The sequence below is a fragment of the Dipodomys ordii genome, unplaced genomic scaffold (assembly GCF_000151885.1).
Source record: "Dipodomys ordii isolate 6190 unplaced genomic scaffold, Dord_2.0 Scaffold15, whole genome shotgun sequence".
NCBI classification, from domain to species: domain Eukaryota; kingdom Metazoa; phylum Chordata; class Mammalia; order Rodentia; family Heteromyidae; genus Dipodomys; species Dipodomys ordii.
Genome location: NW_012267231.1, coordinates 9,280,333 through 9,299,281, shown reverse-complemented (window position 1 = coordinate 9,299,281; position 18,949 = coordinate 9,280,333). Strand labels below are relative to the sequence as shown.

Here is an 18,949-nt window from a genome sequence, read left to right as displayed (position 1 = left end):
GAAAGGACAAGGAAGCCTCTTTGAGCTTTTTGGTCAGTTGTGAGGCTTTCACTTGGAGCCTGGGCACTGTCCCTGAGCTTTACCCCTTTGAGCCATAGCTCCACTTCTGGTTTTCTGGTGGTTCATTGGAGATCTCAGTTTCCCGGACTGTCCCATCTGGGCTGGCTCTGAACTGTGATCATCAGGGATGCCTGGCTTCCCTAGGAGTTCTTAATAGGAATAAATGCACAGCACAACAGACCAGACCTCATTCCCAAAAGGGAGAAGGTCGTCCCTCCACTAAACATCTTCACAGTAAAACAAAGTCTGAATTCATTTTAATGTAATTCATTTGCAGTGCGAGGGCTCCAACCCCAGGCCTCTTATTCATGCTAGGCAAGCACTGCACTTCTGAACTTTTGACTTTTTCACTTCAGGCTGGTGCTCTACCACTTGAGCCACAGCTCCACATCCATCTTTTTGCTAGTTCATTGGAGATATGAGTCTCATTGACTTTTTTTGGGGGGGGAGGGAGCCGGACTGGCTTGAACCATGATTCTCAGATCTCAGCCCCCTGAGTAGCTAGGATAACAGGCACAAGCCCCCAGCACTTTGCTAGCCCTTGCCTTTCTCCAGACAGGGTATTAGCTAGGTAGCTCCAGCTGGTCTCGACCTTGTAATTCTTCTGCCTCAGCCTCCCAGGTGCTGGTGTTATAGGTATAATCCACTACATCCAGCTCAGAGGTCTGAACTAAAGTAATGACTTCCGGTCTTCATCTTTAGCATGAGGTTGCTTTCTCCTATGATCAGAGTGCCCAGTCGATCCAATGCAGTTCTGTAGAGGTGGCTTCTTTCTGAGTGGCTGTAGGTGCAGGTAGGCCCTTTCCCCTCTGTAGTACAAAAGAGAGCCAGATCAAAAAGTTTGTGATGTCAGACTGGAGAAAAGAGCTATTGTTGGTCATATGCCAAGTTGCATTTAATGGTGAAACTGTTTCTGATATCTAAAACAGGATTACTGCCAATACCCAGTGAGCCATACTGTGACTGAAGGCAAAAAAAAAAAAAGAAAGAGAGAAAAAAGAAAAGAAAATCAATAATAACCATATCTCCATTTAAAATTCTCATGTTTTGTACATCATGGGTTTTTTTTTTTTTTTTGGTATTCGTTCCGGTGTGACTTGAAGCTTGTGTCCGTTATTTAATGAAACAACGTTATCAGTGAAGAATGATCAGTAATAATTCCATGTGATTGGAGTTCTTCTCTCCCCCCACCCCCTTCCTCTACCCCACCTCGCCTTTCTATACCACCAGCCAGGCAAGCAAATAATTGGAGAGAAACTCTTTTCATGAAACAACAACAGTGCCTATATAGCGGTATAGAAAACCACAGAGCTGTTGACAGACACCTAAGACTTAAGTCAATGGGGGAGATAGTTCTTGAGTATAATTGGGTAAAAAGACCCAGTGCTGTTGATAACAGAATTTTCTGCTTTTGCTCTTGGTGGGCAGCTCAGTATCAGACATGGCCTACTTAGTGGAGGCGGGGGAGGGGGGTGGGGGGGAGAGTTTATGGCAGCTCAGCAGCAGACAACGCCTGCTGGTGTTGCGGCTCCACTGCCAGCTCTGCCTCTGTAGCCTCCTTGGGTTCTTGTCTCAGGAGTTCAACAAATAAAGTCTATGGCTCCTGGAGGATGAAGGGGAAAGAATTCTATTCGGAAGAGAAGTCTCTAGCTGGGAGGATGCTTCCGTCGCTGCTTGTCTGTCTCTTGTGTGGTCCCTCTGTCAGTCATCCAGCTTCCCTTCCCCGGATGGCTTTCTCTGTCTCTCTCTGTCTGGGTCTCTGGGATGTAGAGGTTTTTGTACCTTGATTGGTTGCTCTTGTTATAATTATGTGTGTTGGAAGGCAAGGTCCCCCCTTATTTGGTGGGGACCCACAACATTCTGATTCTAATCGTAAACCCCTTCCCCCAAGGTCATGGGAAGGTTATGGAAACCAGAGGGCTTCGAGAAGGGCAGAGGTCAGATGTTCCAAAGCAATGTCTCCTGAGCCCCTGGTGTTCTCCTGCTAGGTCAAGGGACTGTCCTGGAGGTCTGGGTCTAACTAATTTACTTTTACATCTCTCTTTCTCTGAAGAAGTCATCCCAAGTCCCATTAAGGAAAGGGACAGTAACAGCTCTGATTGCTTCGAGTTAACAAGGGCTGTTAGTAGAGGAATGGCCGTCAGAGTGTTCTAGAAGTCTATTTGTGGGCTCCTCCTGACTCCTGTAGATGGGAGTTTCCGTCCTTCTGCATGGCCATTTGAAGTTTGATATGCTCTAGGTGAGGGGAAACAAGGGCCAAACATGAGTATTATAACAAAGGGAGCAGAGAACGGAAGGACCGCTGTCCACTCTGGCAGCCCAGAGACAGTAGAGTGTTCAAGCCAGCTCACAGTTAGAATCACTTTGATATCCATTAAATATGAAAATAGTCTATCATAATTTCTAGCAATCTATAATTTAAAAAAATCAATAATTTAGGGCTCTATTGACCAAAATGTTAGTGGAATAAAATGCAGACATAGCTGGGGACATACTCTTGAAGGGGGGGATATTGGGACCTTAGCCTCCCTTCTCTCTCTCTCTCTCTCTCTCTCTCTCCCTTTTCCTCCCTCTCTCCCTCTTTCTCTCTCCCTCTTCCTATCTTTCTCCCTCCTTCCTAAAACATCTCTGGAATCTGCCTTACAAAACATTTACAAAATCCATGTGATATATTTTTCTGTCATATGAATGATCTCTTCTTGACCTTCTCAAATCCTAATTCAGTTTTCAGAGACTTGATGTGTGACAGGTCCGTGTTCCTTCTGGTGGTAGCAAAGGGTCCTGATGACCCTGGGTAGATCTCCCCACAAGCGGCAGCCATGGGACACTAGTATGACCTATAGTGAGAGGTGATTTTGTTTTTGTCTTTTTTGGGGGGGGGCCAGTGAGCTGGAAACAATCTGGGCTGGCCACCTGGATCTTTACGGTGGAGCTAGGAGGAAGCATCTCCCAATGTTTTTTTAAGCTACAGGTAGAGATGAGCTCTCAGCAATATCTACTTCTTTTAGGGTTAAAAAAAATTTTTAGTTGCCTTTCAGTCATGGTGACAAAATAAATGCCAGAGATAATGAACTTAGGAGGAGGAAAGATCTACGATGGCTCACGGTTTCAGGAGTCTTTACCCGTGGTTGCTTGGCTGAGTCGTGAAGCCGCATAGCGTGGTGAGAGTGGGGGCTGGGGAGACGGCAGGAGGAAGAGCTGATCCTCTCATGGCAAACAGGAAGGGAGGCGACAGGCAGGTCTTGGATATTTTTGATCCTTACTTGGTTAGTCCTTGGCTTTGTGTCTCACGGGTGTGGAGTGTGTAGGGTACAAAAAAAAATGCTGTAGCATTGGTTCTGTGCCCAAGGAATGAGTTCATGAGCTCTGTTGGGCGTTTGTTTGCAGTCCACCCTGAGAATCCAGACATGAGCCTCGCATGTTCGTCTTTGCCTTCAGCATGTGGCTGGGGTACCTGGAGGTGGGGGGAGTCCTCTCTCTGAGCAGGATATCCTGTGTCTTCGTGGTGCCATATCCCCCCTATAGCCTTCACGTGGACTTTGCAACACATAGGTATGTAGCTGGGAGGATAGGACCATGCCACTATGCCCAGCTTGGTCTTTTTGTTGTTGTTGGTAGTTGGTTGTGGGGTTTGTACTCAGGGCCTGGATCCTGTCCCTGAGCTTTTGTGCTCAAGGCTAGAACTCTACCACTTTGCGCCACAGCTCCACTTCCACTTACTTCCAATGAACCACTTTTGGGCGGCTCATTGGAAATAAGAGTCTCAAAGCTTTTCCTGCCTGGGTTGGATCTGAACCTCGATCCTCAGATCTCAGCCTCCTGAGCAGCTGGCATTACAGATGTGAGCCACTGTGCTTGAATGGCCCAGCTTTGAGATTAGGTTTGCACCAGCTTTTCCTTTTTTGGGGGGGCTGGTCCGGCCATGGGGCCTGAACTCTGGGCCTGGATGCTGTCCCTCAGCTCTTCAGTTCAAGGCTAGCACTCTACCACAGCGCCACTTCCGGCTTTTTTTTCCTGCTTATGTGGTGCTCAGGAATCGAACCCAGGGCCTCATGCATGCAAGGCAAACGCTCTACCACTGAGCCACCTTCCCAGCCCCCCATTTTGTTTTGTTTTTAACTTGCCGCAGCTGGCTCAGGCTGTGATCCTCCTGATCTCTGCCTCTGCAATAGTTGAGCAACTCCACCAGGCCGCAGCCTTTCATCATGCTTCTCAGCTTGGCAGCGGTCTGTGTGTGAAGAGCAGTGGGGTGGGGAGCGGTTCTGATTGTTCTTCTCTTTGTCCCTCCCCACAGTGGCTGTATCCAGGTGACAATGGCCGCGTGAGCGTCCGCCATGGCCCACCGCAAGCGCCAGAGCATTGCAAGCACGATGCTGGACCACAGGGCCAGGCCGGGCCCCATCCCTCCGAGCCAGGAGCCCGAGAACGAGGACACAGAGCTGCCCCTGGAGGAGGGCTACATGCCGGGCGATCTTCAGCTGGCCACCTTGCGACCCGAGAGCCCTACCCTGGAGGAGCAGGAATGCCACAACCACAGCCCCGATGGGGACTCTAGCTCCGACTATGTGAACAACACCTCTGAGGAGGAAGACTACGATGAGGGACTTCCGGAAGAGGAGGAAGGCATCACCTACTACATCCGCTACTGCCCGGAGGATGACAGTTACCTGGAGGGCATGGACTGTAATGGGGACGAGTACCTGGCCCGTGGCCCCGTGGACACTGATGAGTGCCAGGAGGCAGTGGAGGAGTGGACAGACTCGGCGGGTCCACATCCTCACAGCCACGGGGCTGAGGGTAGCCAGGACTACCCGGGCGGTCACCTGACCATCCCTGAGGATGAGCCCTCCATCTTGGAGGCCCAAGACCAGGAGGAGGACAGCCACCACTTCTGTCCCAGCAAAGATGGCTACCAGGACTACTACCCTACCGAAGCCAATGGGAACGCAGGGGGCGCCTCTCCTTACCGCCTAAGGCGTGGGGACAGGGACCTGGAGGACCAGGAAGAGGACATCGACCAGATTGTAGCCGAGATCAAGATGAGTTTGAGTATGACCAGCATCACCAGCGCCAGCGAGGCCAGCCCTGAGCACGCGCCAGAGCCGGGGCCTGGGGACTCCACAGAGGCCTGTCCGCCTGACGAGGCCTCCCTAGGACCCAGCAGGCATGAGGCCAGGCCCAAGTCGCTAAACCTCCCTGCTGAGGCCAAGCATCCTGGAGACCCCCAGAGGGGGTTCAAGACCAAGAGCAGGACTCCAGAGGAGAGGCCAAAATGGCCCCAAGAGCAGGTAGGTACTTGGGTGACCCCAGGGAAGAGAAAAGAGGGAGGTGCAGAGGGCTGGGATGTTGCCCCTGGCAGATACTAAAGGGAGGGAGAGACCAGACTGCCTTCCAGTTCTAAGTGCAGGCTTGGTATATTTGCTCAATGGCGTGGCATGTTCAAGGCTCTTTCTGGCCATCCTGAACCCACCTGTAAGATTCAGCATCTGATACTGGAAACCTCTCCCTTCCAGGGCTTGTGGGCAGCTGGTGTCACACAGAAAACATTCCCCTTTCTACCATGTGTCCAAGTACAGGTTTTGGCCCACTGCTCTGTATCTGCTATGGGTGGAAAAGTGTCTATGATCTGACTTCCGGCCTCCCCAGTGGCATCCTTTGGCCAGCTGGGATTGGCAGGGGGCTGGAGGGGAGGGGGTGCTGCTCCACCCACCACCTCAGCCAGTGGCCTGAATTGCATTGAGCATTGTCATTGCCTCTGGGTTATAAGTCTCTGAAACCTGCAAGCCTGGGCCTGATGGGCATTTTGCTGTGAATAATTTGAAAATAACTTTTTCTTTTTTCCTTCTGTATCCATGGTCATTTTTCTTTTTTGCCAGTACGTATGTGTGAACTTAGGGTCTTGTGTTTTCTCAGCTTGCTTGCTCACGTGGCCATTGGGACACACACACACACACACACACACACAGAGCAGTTGATTTACACATAACTTCACACAGTATCTCCATGTCCTAAGTCCACAAACCAAACACACGTTTTGATTCTGTAGCGTTTCCCTGATTTCTGTATATCACCAACCCAATGGATGCTTTCTCCAAAGAACCCTCTGATAATGGGATTAAAAAAAAAAGGAAAGAAAAATCAATACATCCTAGCTCACTGAATACGACAGTTAAGGTGAGGTGCGATACGGGACCCCAGCCCACATCAGACACACGCGCGTGTCCCTCGCTGCTTGTGGCAGAAACGCTTGGGCTGGGGTGTGGCTGTTGATTAGGGAAAACTAGCACCAAATAAGCAGAACGGGGCTGCCTTATACCTTGTCCACAAAGTAGGGCGAGAGAAGGAAGAAGAGCCTTCAGGTGAGGCTGAGGGTAGGAATTGAGGGGCACCATGGGGGTCCCCGGAAACTGTCCCCCTCAGCCCCTGGCTTAGTGGCGTGCAGATGCTCTTCAGCTTCCCACAGCCCTCCCCTCCTCAGCCTGCCCCTGACCTGGGAGCTAGCCCTCCTGCATCTGCCCATGGGAATGTGGTTGGTACCCATGCTACTGGCATGAAGCCCTTCCCCAGCTCTCTCTCTGCCTCCAGCAATGGGGAGGGGGTGTTCTTTACACCTGTCTGAACAGCAGCAGGGTCTGTCTGGCAACAGGAAGCTGCTGGCATTGTCCTGCCCTCTCCCCCCGCCTCAGCCTTCGCTTGCCCCGCCCCAGTTCCTCAACTTCCTGTGCTACAGCAGATGACAATATGGCAGACAGTGCAGGGACACTGAAGACAGCTCAGATATGTTGAGAAGGGGTGTGGGATATGAGAAGGTGACTTCTGCGGCCTGTCAGGTTCAGGCAGGTCCCCTGATCCTACCATCTACCTTCATGGAAGAGAAGTTGTGATGGAGCCAGGGTCCAGACCATTAGGATGAAAGAATGTTGAGTAGGAGGTGCAAAGATTCCCAGTGGGCCTCCTCTCAGTTCAAAGCGACCATGCGGTCTACATCTTGGTCCATTTCAGAGACTTCTAGTGAGACTACCAGGTGCTGTCCATGGTACTGACAGCAGCCATGGTACTGGCCTCAGCCAGGCTGTGTAGGCTGGTGAGTATGTGCTGGGCATGCTTATTTAGTAGTAGATAAGATCCCACCTCGGCAGGAGTAATAGGAGGAGATTGTTAAAACTGTTGACTGGGTGCTGGTGGCTCACGTCTGTAATCCTAGCTGTTCAGGATCTGAGGATCATGGTTCAAAGCCAATCTGGGCAGGAAAAGTCCATGAGATGTCTTCTCTCCAATTATCCACAAAAAGCCAGGAATGGAGATATGGCTCAAGTGATAGAGCACTAGCCTATCTAGCCTAGACAGTGCCCAGGCCTGGAGTTCAAATCCCAGGACCAGCAAACTAAACAAAAACAAAAACCTGTTGGGGTTGTTTTCATGAATCATCCCAGGCTATAGCAAAAGTATACCTTATTAGAACATTAAGATGAACTACACATGGAGCCCGGTGCTGGTGGTTCACACCTATAATTTTAGCTACTCAAGAGGCTAAGATCTGAGGATTATGGTTCAAAGCCAGCATGACCAGGAAAGTCTGTCCAGACTCTTATCTCCAATTAACCACCAGAAAACTGGAAGTGGAGCTGTGGCTCAAAGTGGTAGAGCAGTAGCTTGGAAAGGAAAAAGCTCAGAGACGGAGCCCAGGCTCTTGAGTTCAAGCCCCACAACTGACAAAAACAAAAACAAAAAACCCTAAAAAACAAAAACAAAAGACATGGGCTTCCTGACTCACAATAAACCCATAAGCCAGCCATTGAAAATATTACAAGCAGAAAAGGCATTTCATACTGTTAACCTGCTAAACAGCACAGACAGGACACAACATGGTAGATACTGTTTATTTCACTCCTGGTGTATGGCCAATGGGTTTCAGCGCCCAGTGCCACCAGAGACAATTAGACTGCATGTCCGGCAGTGGGACAAGTTCCAAAGTTAAGATTCAAAGTGTAATTTCTACTTTTACATAGCCAGAAGGTTAAAAAAAGCCAAACATTGTAAATGAAGGACAATCTGTACTGTGAAACCCATCATTAAAACAGCAGCTAAGCCGGGCCCCAGTGGCTCACATCTATAATCTTACTTGCTCAGGAGGTTGAAGATCAAAAAGACCCAGTTCTAGGGCAAAATACTTTTTTTTTAAGTCAGCTGGGTGCTGGTGATTCACATCTGTAAGCCTAGCTACTCAGGAGGCTGACATCTGAGGATCTCAGTTTGAAGCCAGCCTGGGCTGAGGAAAGTCCGTGAGACTCTTACCTCCAATTAGCCAGCAAGAAGTTGAAAGTGGAGCTGTGGCTCAAGTTACAGAGCACCAGTGTGAGAAAACTCAGAGACAGCACCCAGGCCCTGGGTTCAATCCCCAGGACTGGCACCAAAAATAAATAAAGTAAATAAATGAGTCAGTAAAAGAGAGAGGGAGGGGGAGGGAAGGAGGGGAAAGGGAGGGAAAGGGATAGGGAGGAGGGGGACAAGACCCCATCAATCTGGGTATGGTAGCTCATGCCTGTGATTTCAGCTAGGGCAGAAAGTAAAAATAGGAGAATCAAAGTCCAAGTAAGCCCAGGTTTAAAAAAAAGATGTGATCCTATTTCAAAAATAACCAGAGCATAAGGGATTGGAAATACGGCTCGAGTTGTAGGGAGCCTGGATAATAAGCATAAATCTCTGAGTTCAAACCCCAGTACAGCAGGACCAAAAAAAGAAAAAGAAGACTAATTCCACTTTGCATATGCATAAAAACTAAACAGGAAGATGTAGTAGACGCTAGCTGGATGATTGTTATCTTCTTTCTATGTCTCCTGGGGGAGCTGTTATTAAGATTCTAGGCTGTGTGACTTCGTTTTAGTGTCTGCAGCGCCGGGAGATTTCTTTTGAGTCTAACCTCCACTGTTGTATTATTTAGAATGAATCATATCGGCTGCCACTGAGGTCTCCTCTTTCCCACATCTTCCACACTGGGCACAATGCCCCGCACAGACTAATAGAGGTTAAATACAAAAGATGCCCTCTGGAAATGGAAGTCTAATATTGACTTAGCGTTGGTCATTGACTTTCCTTGTGGCTCAAGTCTCTTGCTTGCATTCAGATCTCAGGTGTCAACCTCGTGTTGACAGAGCTCAAGGCAAAGTCGGGCACAGCTTGGGGGGGGGTGGAATTCAGGACTTGTCCCAAGGTCAGGCCCCCAGAGAACCCACAGGATTGGTTTTGTCGCCCTAGTAAACAGCTGTCCCCAAACAAGGCAGGGCATCGTGCCCAACACTGGCAGGGGTTTGCGGCATTAGCAGCGGTGGCCACCAAAGCCACCACGTTAGATGGGAATGGTTGAGATTTTCCCTTTGCCTGTATCCACCATGACTGACTGCCGTGGTACAGGAGCTCAGTGCTTTGCTTTAGTATGAAGATGTGTTTATACCTGCAGAAAGCTCCGGTGTCTTCTCTCCCTCCCTCCTTTTCCTCTTCCCCTCACCTGTACTGCGTTCCTCCTCCCTCTCTCCCTTTGTTTATTTGTTCCTTCTTTCTTTCTTCTTCCTCTCACCTTTCTTCTCTTTCCTTCCCTCCTTTCTCTTCTCTTTCTCCCTTTCCCCTCCCTTTCTCCTTCCCACTCTCCTTCTTTCTTTTCTGTCCTTTCCTACCTTGCTCCCTCTCTTGTTTGCTCCTTCTTTCTTTCCTTCCTCTGCTTTTCTTTCCCTTTCCTCCTTCCATTATTTGTTCATTTCCTTTCTTCTTTCTTCCTCTTTCCTTCCTCTTCCTTCCCTCCCTCCCTCCCTCCCTCCCTTTCTCTCTTCCTCCTTCCCTCCCTTCCTTCCTTCCTTCCTTCCTTCCTTCCTTCCTTCCTTCCTTCCTTCCTTCCTTCCTTCCTTCCCTCCCTCTTTCCTTTCTTTCTCTCCCTCCCTCCCTTTCTCTCTTCCTCCTTCCCTCCCTTCCTTCCTTCCTTCCTTCCTTCCTTCCTTCCTTCCTTCCTTCCTTCCTTCCTTCCCTCCCTCTTTCCTTTCTTTCTTCCTTTGTCTATCCTGCCCTTTTATTTCCTGGCCCCCGGATGGGTTCTTCACTTCCTCGGGTCTGGCATGACGGAGGTGACTTTGGTCTTGCCTGTTTGTTTGCGCCCTGGCTCATCCTGTGAGGATGGGCTGACAGGATTGCCACCCTCTGCCTCAGTGATGACCTGTGAAATGTCCAGCAGGGCTTTTGTGGAAACTCCTTCCTGCCCTCCATGAGAGACAGCCTAGCAAAGTGCCCCTGGCTCACACCTGTCATCCTAGCTACTCAGAAGGCTGAGATCTGAGGATCACAATTGGAAGCTAGCCAAGGCAGAAAAGTCAGTGAGACTCAAATAAACTACTCAGAACAGGCTAGAAGTTGTGCCACCATTAATAGCGCTAGTCGTGAGCAAAAGAAGCTCGAGGATGCACCCAGGCCCTGAGTTCAAGCCCCAGGAACTGCACAAAACTAAAACAAAACAACAACACAAAATGCTGCCAGTTTCAGCAGATAGCAATGCAGGGCACAGACTTGTTAGAATTGCAGATGGGTTTAGAGCGTGGGTTGTACAAGATGCGAAGAATTATAGATCTGGTAATAATTATACAAGGTTATATGTGTATTTGGTCCCACTGATTTCTACAATGAACAAATAATTAAGTGAAAATCTAGGTGATGTGTCTTTTGCCACAGTTTTGTTTTTTTTTTGGGGTCCGGTCGTGGGGCCTGAACTCTGGGCCTGGGCACTGTCCCTCAGCTCTTCAACTCAAGGCTAGCGCTCTACCACTTGAGCCACAGCGCCACTTCCGGCTTTTTTCTTTTTGCTTACGTGGTGCTGAGGAATCGAACCCAGGGCCTCATGCATGCAAGGCAAGTGCTCTACCACTGAGCCACCTCCCAGCCCGCCACAGTTTTTTTTTAAAGAAGAAAAAAAATGTATTTCAGATGGATGATGAATCAGTTTTAGTAAAAGTATACCAGAAAATATCTGATGGGGAATTGATCTATCAATCTATCTGTCTGTCTGTCTGTCTGTCTATCTGGTACCAGTCCTGGGGCTTGAACTCAGGGCCTGAACACCATCTCAGCAGTTTTGCTTATGGCTAGTGCTCTACCATTTGAGCCACACCTCTATTTCCAGCTTTTTTGTGGGTGGTGAATTGGAGATAGTCTCAGGGAATTTCCTGCCCAGGCTGGCTTTGAATAGTGATCCACAAATCTCAGCCTCCTGAGTAGCTAAGAGCCACCAGTGCTAGCAGCCCCTACTGAGAGCTGACCCCACCCAAGCCGGGTGGAGGAGGAAGCCTAGGAAGCCTTTGATGGAATTGAGTAGGAATGGCTTGGCAGAGAAAGCTGGGTGTCACCCAATGCAGCCGTTCAGTCATCAGTCCTGGGGGTTTGGTCTCCCTGGATGGGTTCTGTGTGTGATCTAGAGAGGCGTGACAGCCCAGTGGTGACACTATGTTGCTTTTGGCTTTAAGCTGATGTCCTCTGCTTCTCAGCATGTCATTCAGGGGAACGCTGGGAACATTCTCCACTCATCACAGATGGCCTGAGCTGAGTGAGTGGGTGGGCGTGCATGCATGCATGCGCACGCGCCTTTGATGCTATGCTGGCTTCTCCCCGCCCCCTCCCCAAGCAATGTGCGTTATATTCCCGTATTTTTAGTTTAACCAAGCAGAGGAATCAGAATTGACACGTTAAGAAAAATAATAATAAATTCCGGGCTTGAGTTTTACCCCAACTGGAGCCAGGATATGTATGAGAATGATTTCATATCACATTAGTAGTTTGTATTAAGAGCATTTATCTCTGTCTTAAACAGCTGTCCTAGGATCCCAAACTATTATCAATAGGCCCTGCCATACAACCTGTTAATTTTCTGTCCTCAGAGCTTTTCAAAGGGGGTCCTTCCCCCTCCATCTGAAGAGCACACTCCCCTCCACCCCCATCTGCCTAACCCACTGTGTTCTCTGGGGAGACTGAAGGGATCTCATTTGAAGTGTGGCTAGGTCTCTATCTGTAACACAACAAGATTCCAATGGGAGGAGCTGGGAGCCCCAAATAACACTGAATTTCAGCTAGTGAATAAATATCACGTCTCCATCCCCCACCCATTTCCCCTCCCCTACTTTCCCGATCCCCAGGATGAAAGCACGCCAGCTAGATGGGCGCTCCCAAGGAGAAGCAACCCAAGCTTGCCCTCTTGCCTCTCTCCAAAGCAACCTGGCTGTGCATCTTGCGAAGTGGTTGTCATGGTGACGGACCGCCCACTTGGGAGGGAGTTAGTGGAGATGCCGGAGATGCCAGCATAGCCCTAGCAGAAGACTGCACCTCGGGGAACACTCAGTGTTCCTTGTGGCTCCACTCTGAGCAGTCCTATGGGCGGGGCTTGGCGCGTCCACATTCAGCCTGTGTCCTGACAGCCCGAAGTTGTCCAATGGCTAGCATCTTTTTTTTTTTTCCTGTCAGTCATGGGGCTTGAACTCTGGGCCTGGGCATTGTCCCTCAGCTCTTCAGCTCAAGGCAAGTGTTCTACCACTTGAGCCACAGCGCCACTTCTGGTTTTCTGAGTGGCTTGTTGGAGATAAGAGTTTCATGGACTTTCATGCCTGGACTGGCTTTAAACTGAGATCCTCAGATCTCAGCCTCCTGAGTAGCTAGGATTACAGGCATGAACCACGGACACATGGCTGCTGGTGTTCTTGATCATTAACCTGCCTCCATTTGTTGGTTGATTGGTTTCTTTGAGTATTTTTCTGGTTGATGAGAAGGATCTATTCAGGTCCCTGTAAGGCAAGACAAAACTTTAGTGAACGATGTCCATGCAGGTAGCTCACCTGCCGGAGAACTTCTCCATGGGGAACCTGGCTCAAGTGGTAAAGAACCTGCTTAGCAAGCATGAAGACCTGAGTTCAAACCCCCTGCCGCCCTCAGAGTTAACAATGAGATTACCACATGCCCACTTCTGCGATTGTACTTCTGAGTATCTATCCAAAGAATTGTAAGGCCAGGCACTGGAGGCTCATGCCTGTAATCTTAGCTACTCAGGAGGCTGAGATCCGAGGATCGTGGTTCAAAGCCAGCCTGGGCAGGAAAGTCCAGGAGACTCTGATCTCCATTTAACTACCTAGAGAGCTGTAGCTCAAAGTGGTAGAGAGCAAGCCTTGAGTAAAAAGAGCTTAGGGACAGAGCCCCAACCGTGAGTTCAAGCCCATGACTGATTAAAAAATAAAAAGACTTGTAAACAAGATATCAAATATATATATATGCACATACCTCTGGTCTTTGCAGCATTAGTCACAATAACTAAAAGTTGGCAACAACTTAAATTCCTATTGATGGATGAATAAGCAAAAAAAATGTGGTATATACATACAGTGGAATATTATTCAGCCTTAAAAAGGAATTTAGTTACATACATAAGAGTGCATAGACATATATACATATTTGCAGACATGTGCATTTTATGAATCTAAGTCTCATATAGCTAGTCTTTGTGTCCTGGACTACATTCCTCTAATATGTAAACACACAATCTTTAATTTCCCCCATTTACAGGTTTGCAATGGTTTAGAACAGCCGAGGAAGCAACAGCGCTCGGATCTCAATGGACCCATCGAGAATAACAATATCCCTGAGGTAATATTTTCCCCAAGCATTTCGATGGTGACAACAATCAGCCTGGTCAGGACCCCATGTTCTACACCTAGATTTAAACACGGGTTTTTAAAAACAATTCCATATGAACCAGTGTTGCCACTTGGAGTTTATTGTAATGAGCATTCAGTAGGGCGCCGGTGGCTCACGCCTGTAATCCTAGCTACACACAGGAGGCTGAGATGTGAGGATCATGCTGCTTTCATGAGACTGGCTAGTTTTGCCTCCTCACCCCGGGGCCTAGATTCTTCCATACTAGTGGTGAACGGTGCTTTGCAATGAGCTTAGACATTCCGTTCTTTGAGTCAGGGCATCTGAGCCTTGTTGTAATGGACACCATGTTTGTAGTTAGTGCTTCTCACTTTTGTTCCTCCTGTTTCCTGACAGACGAAGAAGGTGGCGTCATTCCCAAGTTTTGTGGCTGGTGAGTGACTTTGAATTTGCTCTTCTGGGGGAGTGGGGGTTACATTTTATGTTCAAGGTGAATGGTGCTTTGTTTCCCCCTTTCTTTTTGTATGATGGTCATTTTTTATCATCTTTAAGTCGTTGAGCAAAAGAGATTTCAATGTGTTGGTTTATGGGGACAATGCGTCTTGATCAGTGTTACCCCTTGCATGTTCTCCCTCATCTCCCCCAGCCCCTCCCCTCAGGGTACCTGATTCCATTCTCACATACGTATGTACATTGGATATTACAACTGCATTTGCCTACCCTTCCTCCCTCCATTCACCCACGCCTATCCCCTAAACCTCACATCCCCCTCTCTCTCCTCTCCCCCCCCCGCCCCACCTCCCACCTCAGGTTCCAGCTTCTTAGTGTTCTTGGTAGACTGTAAGTTGTTCAAAGGAGTTACACCATTGTAATTGTTCCCTGCATACTTTAGTTAATGCACTTGCATAATATGCATATGGCCCTGTGTATGTAAATATCTGTTTCTGTAGCTATAGATATCTATAGCTATAGAGATAGATATTTACAAATTAGATGCAACTTCTACAAGTGAGAGAAAGCATGCATTCTCTTTCTCTCTGAGCCTGACTTACCTTCATATAATTTTTTTCCAGCTTCATTCTCTTTTTTTATTTTGCAAATGACATAATATCATTCCTAATGAATGAGTAAAATTTCATTATATAGATTAGTATATATATATATGTATACATAAATGTGAGATTTGTATCTCACATTTTTCAAAAATCTGTTTGTCCATTGACAAACAGCCCAGTCCATCTGGGCTGTTTCCATACCTTGGCTATGGTGAATAATGCAGCAATGAATATGGTTGTATGAATAGCTTTACTGTATCCTGACTTGTAATCTTATAGATTACAGCTAATTATGACTCCATGCTTTTGATCAGGCTAAGATACAATGGCATCTTTTAGATATCAAATACTGGTGTTATAGGGTAGTTCTATGTTTAGGTTTGTTTTTGTTTGGGGTGTGTGTGTGTGTGTGTGTGTGTGTGTGTGTGTGTGTGTGTTGAGGAACTGCTAAACTCTTCAAGAAAAAAGAAACACACCAAAGAAAAGTACTATTCCCTCCCAAGAATACAAATACCCTGGTGAATGGTGCTTTGCAATGAGCTTAGAGGTTTGGTTCTTTGAGTCAGGACAAGCCCTGAGTGGCTAGGGTTGGGGGTCCCGTGAATTTGCCTGCTTTGATACAAGGAGATCATTCATGTCATTCCACCCTTGCTAATGCCATCTCTAGCGATGCTGGTGATGGAATGAATAGTTGGAAATGTGTCTGTAGAGGCTGCTGATTGTGACTCCATGCTTTTGATGAGGCTAAGATTTAATGGCATCTGAAAGCTCTACGTATGCTTTCACATTCTTCCCTTTGCCCTTCCATCTTTTTTGAAGAGGTTAGTGGTATGTTCCTACATTGAATAAGGAGCAAAATTGATCTTATTCATTTGGGAGCTAAGACTTGCATGATTGCTGAAGGAGCTGACTTTGGGGGGGGGGTCTGTAGGGCATGGGGGTCTTCTGAAGGGCCCCTGTGGGCTACTTCTGGTGGTCCAACATCAGAACTAAGAGCCTCTTCAGTAGGATCTTTCTCTGTGCCCTATTTCCTGCCCCTGCTAATGTATGATAATAAACAATGTGAATTTTATTAATTCTTTCAATAAGCTGCTAATTAATTCTCATGAATATTTATAGGAACCATGTAAATTGGTCTTTAGAAATCAGTGGCTGGAAGCCTTTCGCACTCAGTTTTATGTCTTTATAGTAAATAACTGGAGCCTAAGTAACTGGTGCCCCTAAATTCTCCCCGTTTAAGGGACTAGTGTGAGCCAGACTCAACTGTTTCCAACTGGTTCAAAATGGATGAGCTGGCTTTCTGTTATTCAAATGAGATGAAAATCAGCTTAGAATGGTCAGAACCATTTGTAACCATTTGTGTTTGCAAGTTAAATAGACTGGGCTCTATTTGGAATCAATATAGATAGACTCCAACAGGTTATGCCCAGAAGTTAACATGTTTTTGCTGGTTCCAACTGGCTCAAACTGGTTTCCATCAGGTTACAGCAGGTTACAACTGGCTTGTTGTGTTTTCTTCAGAATTAATGACTAGCAGGAGGAGACAGGCCCCTCCCCATATCACCCCTACATTGTAATGTGTTGGGGCGGCTCCTAGAGTTCCCCGGGACACTATCTATGAGCCACGCCTCTCTGCACTGTGTCCTTTGGTGGTTTGAAGCCACGGTGGACACATGACTGGCATACTGCCCCACTTCACATTGCTGGGGTGGGGTGATTTGCATATTAAAAACTCCCCTGGGCCCTCCAGGCACCAATAGCCCACACCTGTAATCCTAGCAACTCAGGAGGTGAAGGTCTGAGCATCAATCATGGTTCAAAGCCAGCTCCGGGTAGAAACCAGTAAAACAAAATCCAAAACACTAGAAACGGACCTGTTTCTCAAGTGTCAGCCTTGAGTGGAAAAAGCTAAGCGACTGTGCCTCGGCCCTAAGTTCAAGTCCCAAGACTGACACAAAGAAAGGGGGGGAAATGAACGAATTCTTTGCACGGGGATTTGACCTTCTATTAATTTTCTTCGCCTCACTCCTGGGTGATTGGAAGGCCGGCTGTAACTGAGCAGCTTGCTGAAGGGAAAGATGGCTGATGGGGCCACTGTATCTTGAATGGGGAATTCACACCCTTGAGGGGAGGGGAGGGGCAGACTTTTGGGTTCACCACAGAGGTGATTATTAACAACTGGTATGTGTGGAGGACCCTGGAAGCTACACCCCAAGAGTGGTTCTAAGAGACTCTGGGTTCATGAACTGCATGAACTCCACCCACTTCCTGATGGGTGTTTTGTGCCCTGGTGGGACCCAATGAGATTGGAGATGGCCTTCTGCCTCAGGTCCCCTGGCAGAGACCAGCAGTCAGTGGGCTTTTCTGCCTTGTTCCCTTTTGAGTTAATGGCGCTGTGCCCAGGTGAGTCCTAGGGAAGGGAGGGTAATGGACAGTAGTTTCTGTGTGGTCTATTAGATCCACAGCACTTAATTCCCTGTGAATGAATGTTTGTAAACAATGGACAACGTTTATCCATTTCTTACACACACACACACACACACACACACACACAAACACACCTCGGCAACTGGGGTTTTCAGTATATCTTATTGATTTGCTTTGTTCTTGACATATAAAGGAAATAGAAGCCGGCAGCCACAGGTTTTGGTGTTTCTTATTGATTTTCCTTGCTCTTTACATGTAAAGGAATGGGAATGAGAGCTGGCTACTGGGGTTTTCTGTGTTTCTTGTTGGTTTTTCCTTGTTCTTTACATAAAACGAAAATGGGAGCCCTTTGATGCAGATCACAAAAGTTTTCTCCCAGGTTACCATTGGTTTTGTTTTATATTGCTTTTTCTTTTTACTTTGCTGAACATTTTATGATATCAACTCTGTCTTTTTCATTCACAGTTATGAGTTTTTGAGGGTTGCCTGACTTGACCTTCATACACCCAAGATAATTTGTGTGTGTGTGTGTGTGTGTGTGTGTGTGTGTGTGAATACTGGAGCTTAAAATCAGGGCCTGGGCACTGTCCCTCAGTTTTTTCACTCAAGACTGGTGCTCTACCATTTGAGCCACACAACTCCACTTCTGGATTTTTGCTGGTTAATTGGAGGTAAGAGTCTCATGGACTTTCCTGCCTGGGCTGGCTTTGAACCATGCTCCTCAGATCTCAGCCTCCTGAGTAGCTAGGATTTCAGGTATGAACCACCCATAGCAGTCTCTTATTTTGTGATTTATGATCCGTGTCATTACCTGATTGAACTTCTTACTTTTGTATCTCTTCTTATACCCTCCTCATATACTTTCACACAGCTTTTTTTTTCTATAAAGACTTTAGAATCTGCTTGTCTACTTGCATGCTAAAAATTCCTATTGACATTTTTATTTGGCATGCGTTAAATTTATCTAGTTACTGGGAAAGTGTCGGGTTTACAATATAGAATCTTGCCAGCCAAAAAGAATTTATCTTTCCATCTGTTCAAGCTTGTTTATCTCCATCTATAAAGCCTATTCATAAAAAACTAGATACATATCTTTTTTGTCTATTCTTGTCAGTTTATCTCTTTTTATATTGCTTTGGCAAATGTCATCTTTTTCTTTATTTAAAAGACTTGTTGCATTTGAAGGTACCAAGAAAGCTTTTGGGGTGTGTGTGTGTGTGTGTGTGTGTGTGTGTGTGTGTGTGTGTGTGTGTGTGTGTGTGTGTGTGTGTTAAATTTGAAACCATTGGTCTAATGAATTCTCTTATTTTTTTCCAGCTAGATTTTTAGTTGTTTTCTTGTGAGGTTTTTTTTCTTGGCTTATAATCATACCATCTGCAAAGATGAGAAAGATCTTTGCTTTTTCTTTTCTTGTTTTCTGTTACTCCTTCCTGTTGTCTAATTGAATTGGATAGAACACAAGAATAGTTTTATATAACAGTGGGATATACCCGCCACTAAGAAAATAACATCATTTTGAAAAGTCCATCCTTCTCCTTGTTCAAGATTAAAAAAAATTCAAGCATGGGTGAGACACTGTGCTGAACTAACACCTTACATATCTTTAATGTAAGTGTGTCTCCTTTAGTTGTTGGGTTTTTTGTTTTGTTTTGTTTTTTAGGTCGATGGTGTCAAATTTCAGCCTCCTTTCTCCACGTTGCTTTCTCCACTGAATACATACTGTGGTTTTCTGCCCACCA

The 18,949-nt window shown here is 47.0% G+C and overlaps 1 protein-coding gene across 1 annotated transcript in view; it reads left to right on the top strand.

Moving 5' to 3' along the window:
- The first annotated feature begins 4,356 nt into the window (after positions 1–4,356).
- Apba2 (amyloid beta (A4) precursor protein-binding, family A, member 2) overlaps positions 4,357–18,949 on the top strand; it is a 37,780-nt gene continuing 23,187 nt past the window's right edge. The window contains exons 1-3 of the mRNA XM_013012009.1: positions 4,357–5,348; positions 13,639–13,719; positions 14,125–14,161. Coding sequence (XP_012867463.1) covers positions 4,395–5,348; positions 13,639–13,719; positions 14,125–14,161 — 1,072 coding nt within the window. The 5' untranslated portion in view covers positions 4,357–4,394. The remainder of the gene's footprint in view (positions 5,349–13,638; positions 13,720–14,124; positions 14,162–18,949) is intronic.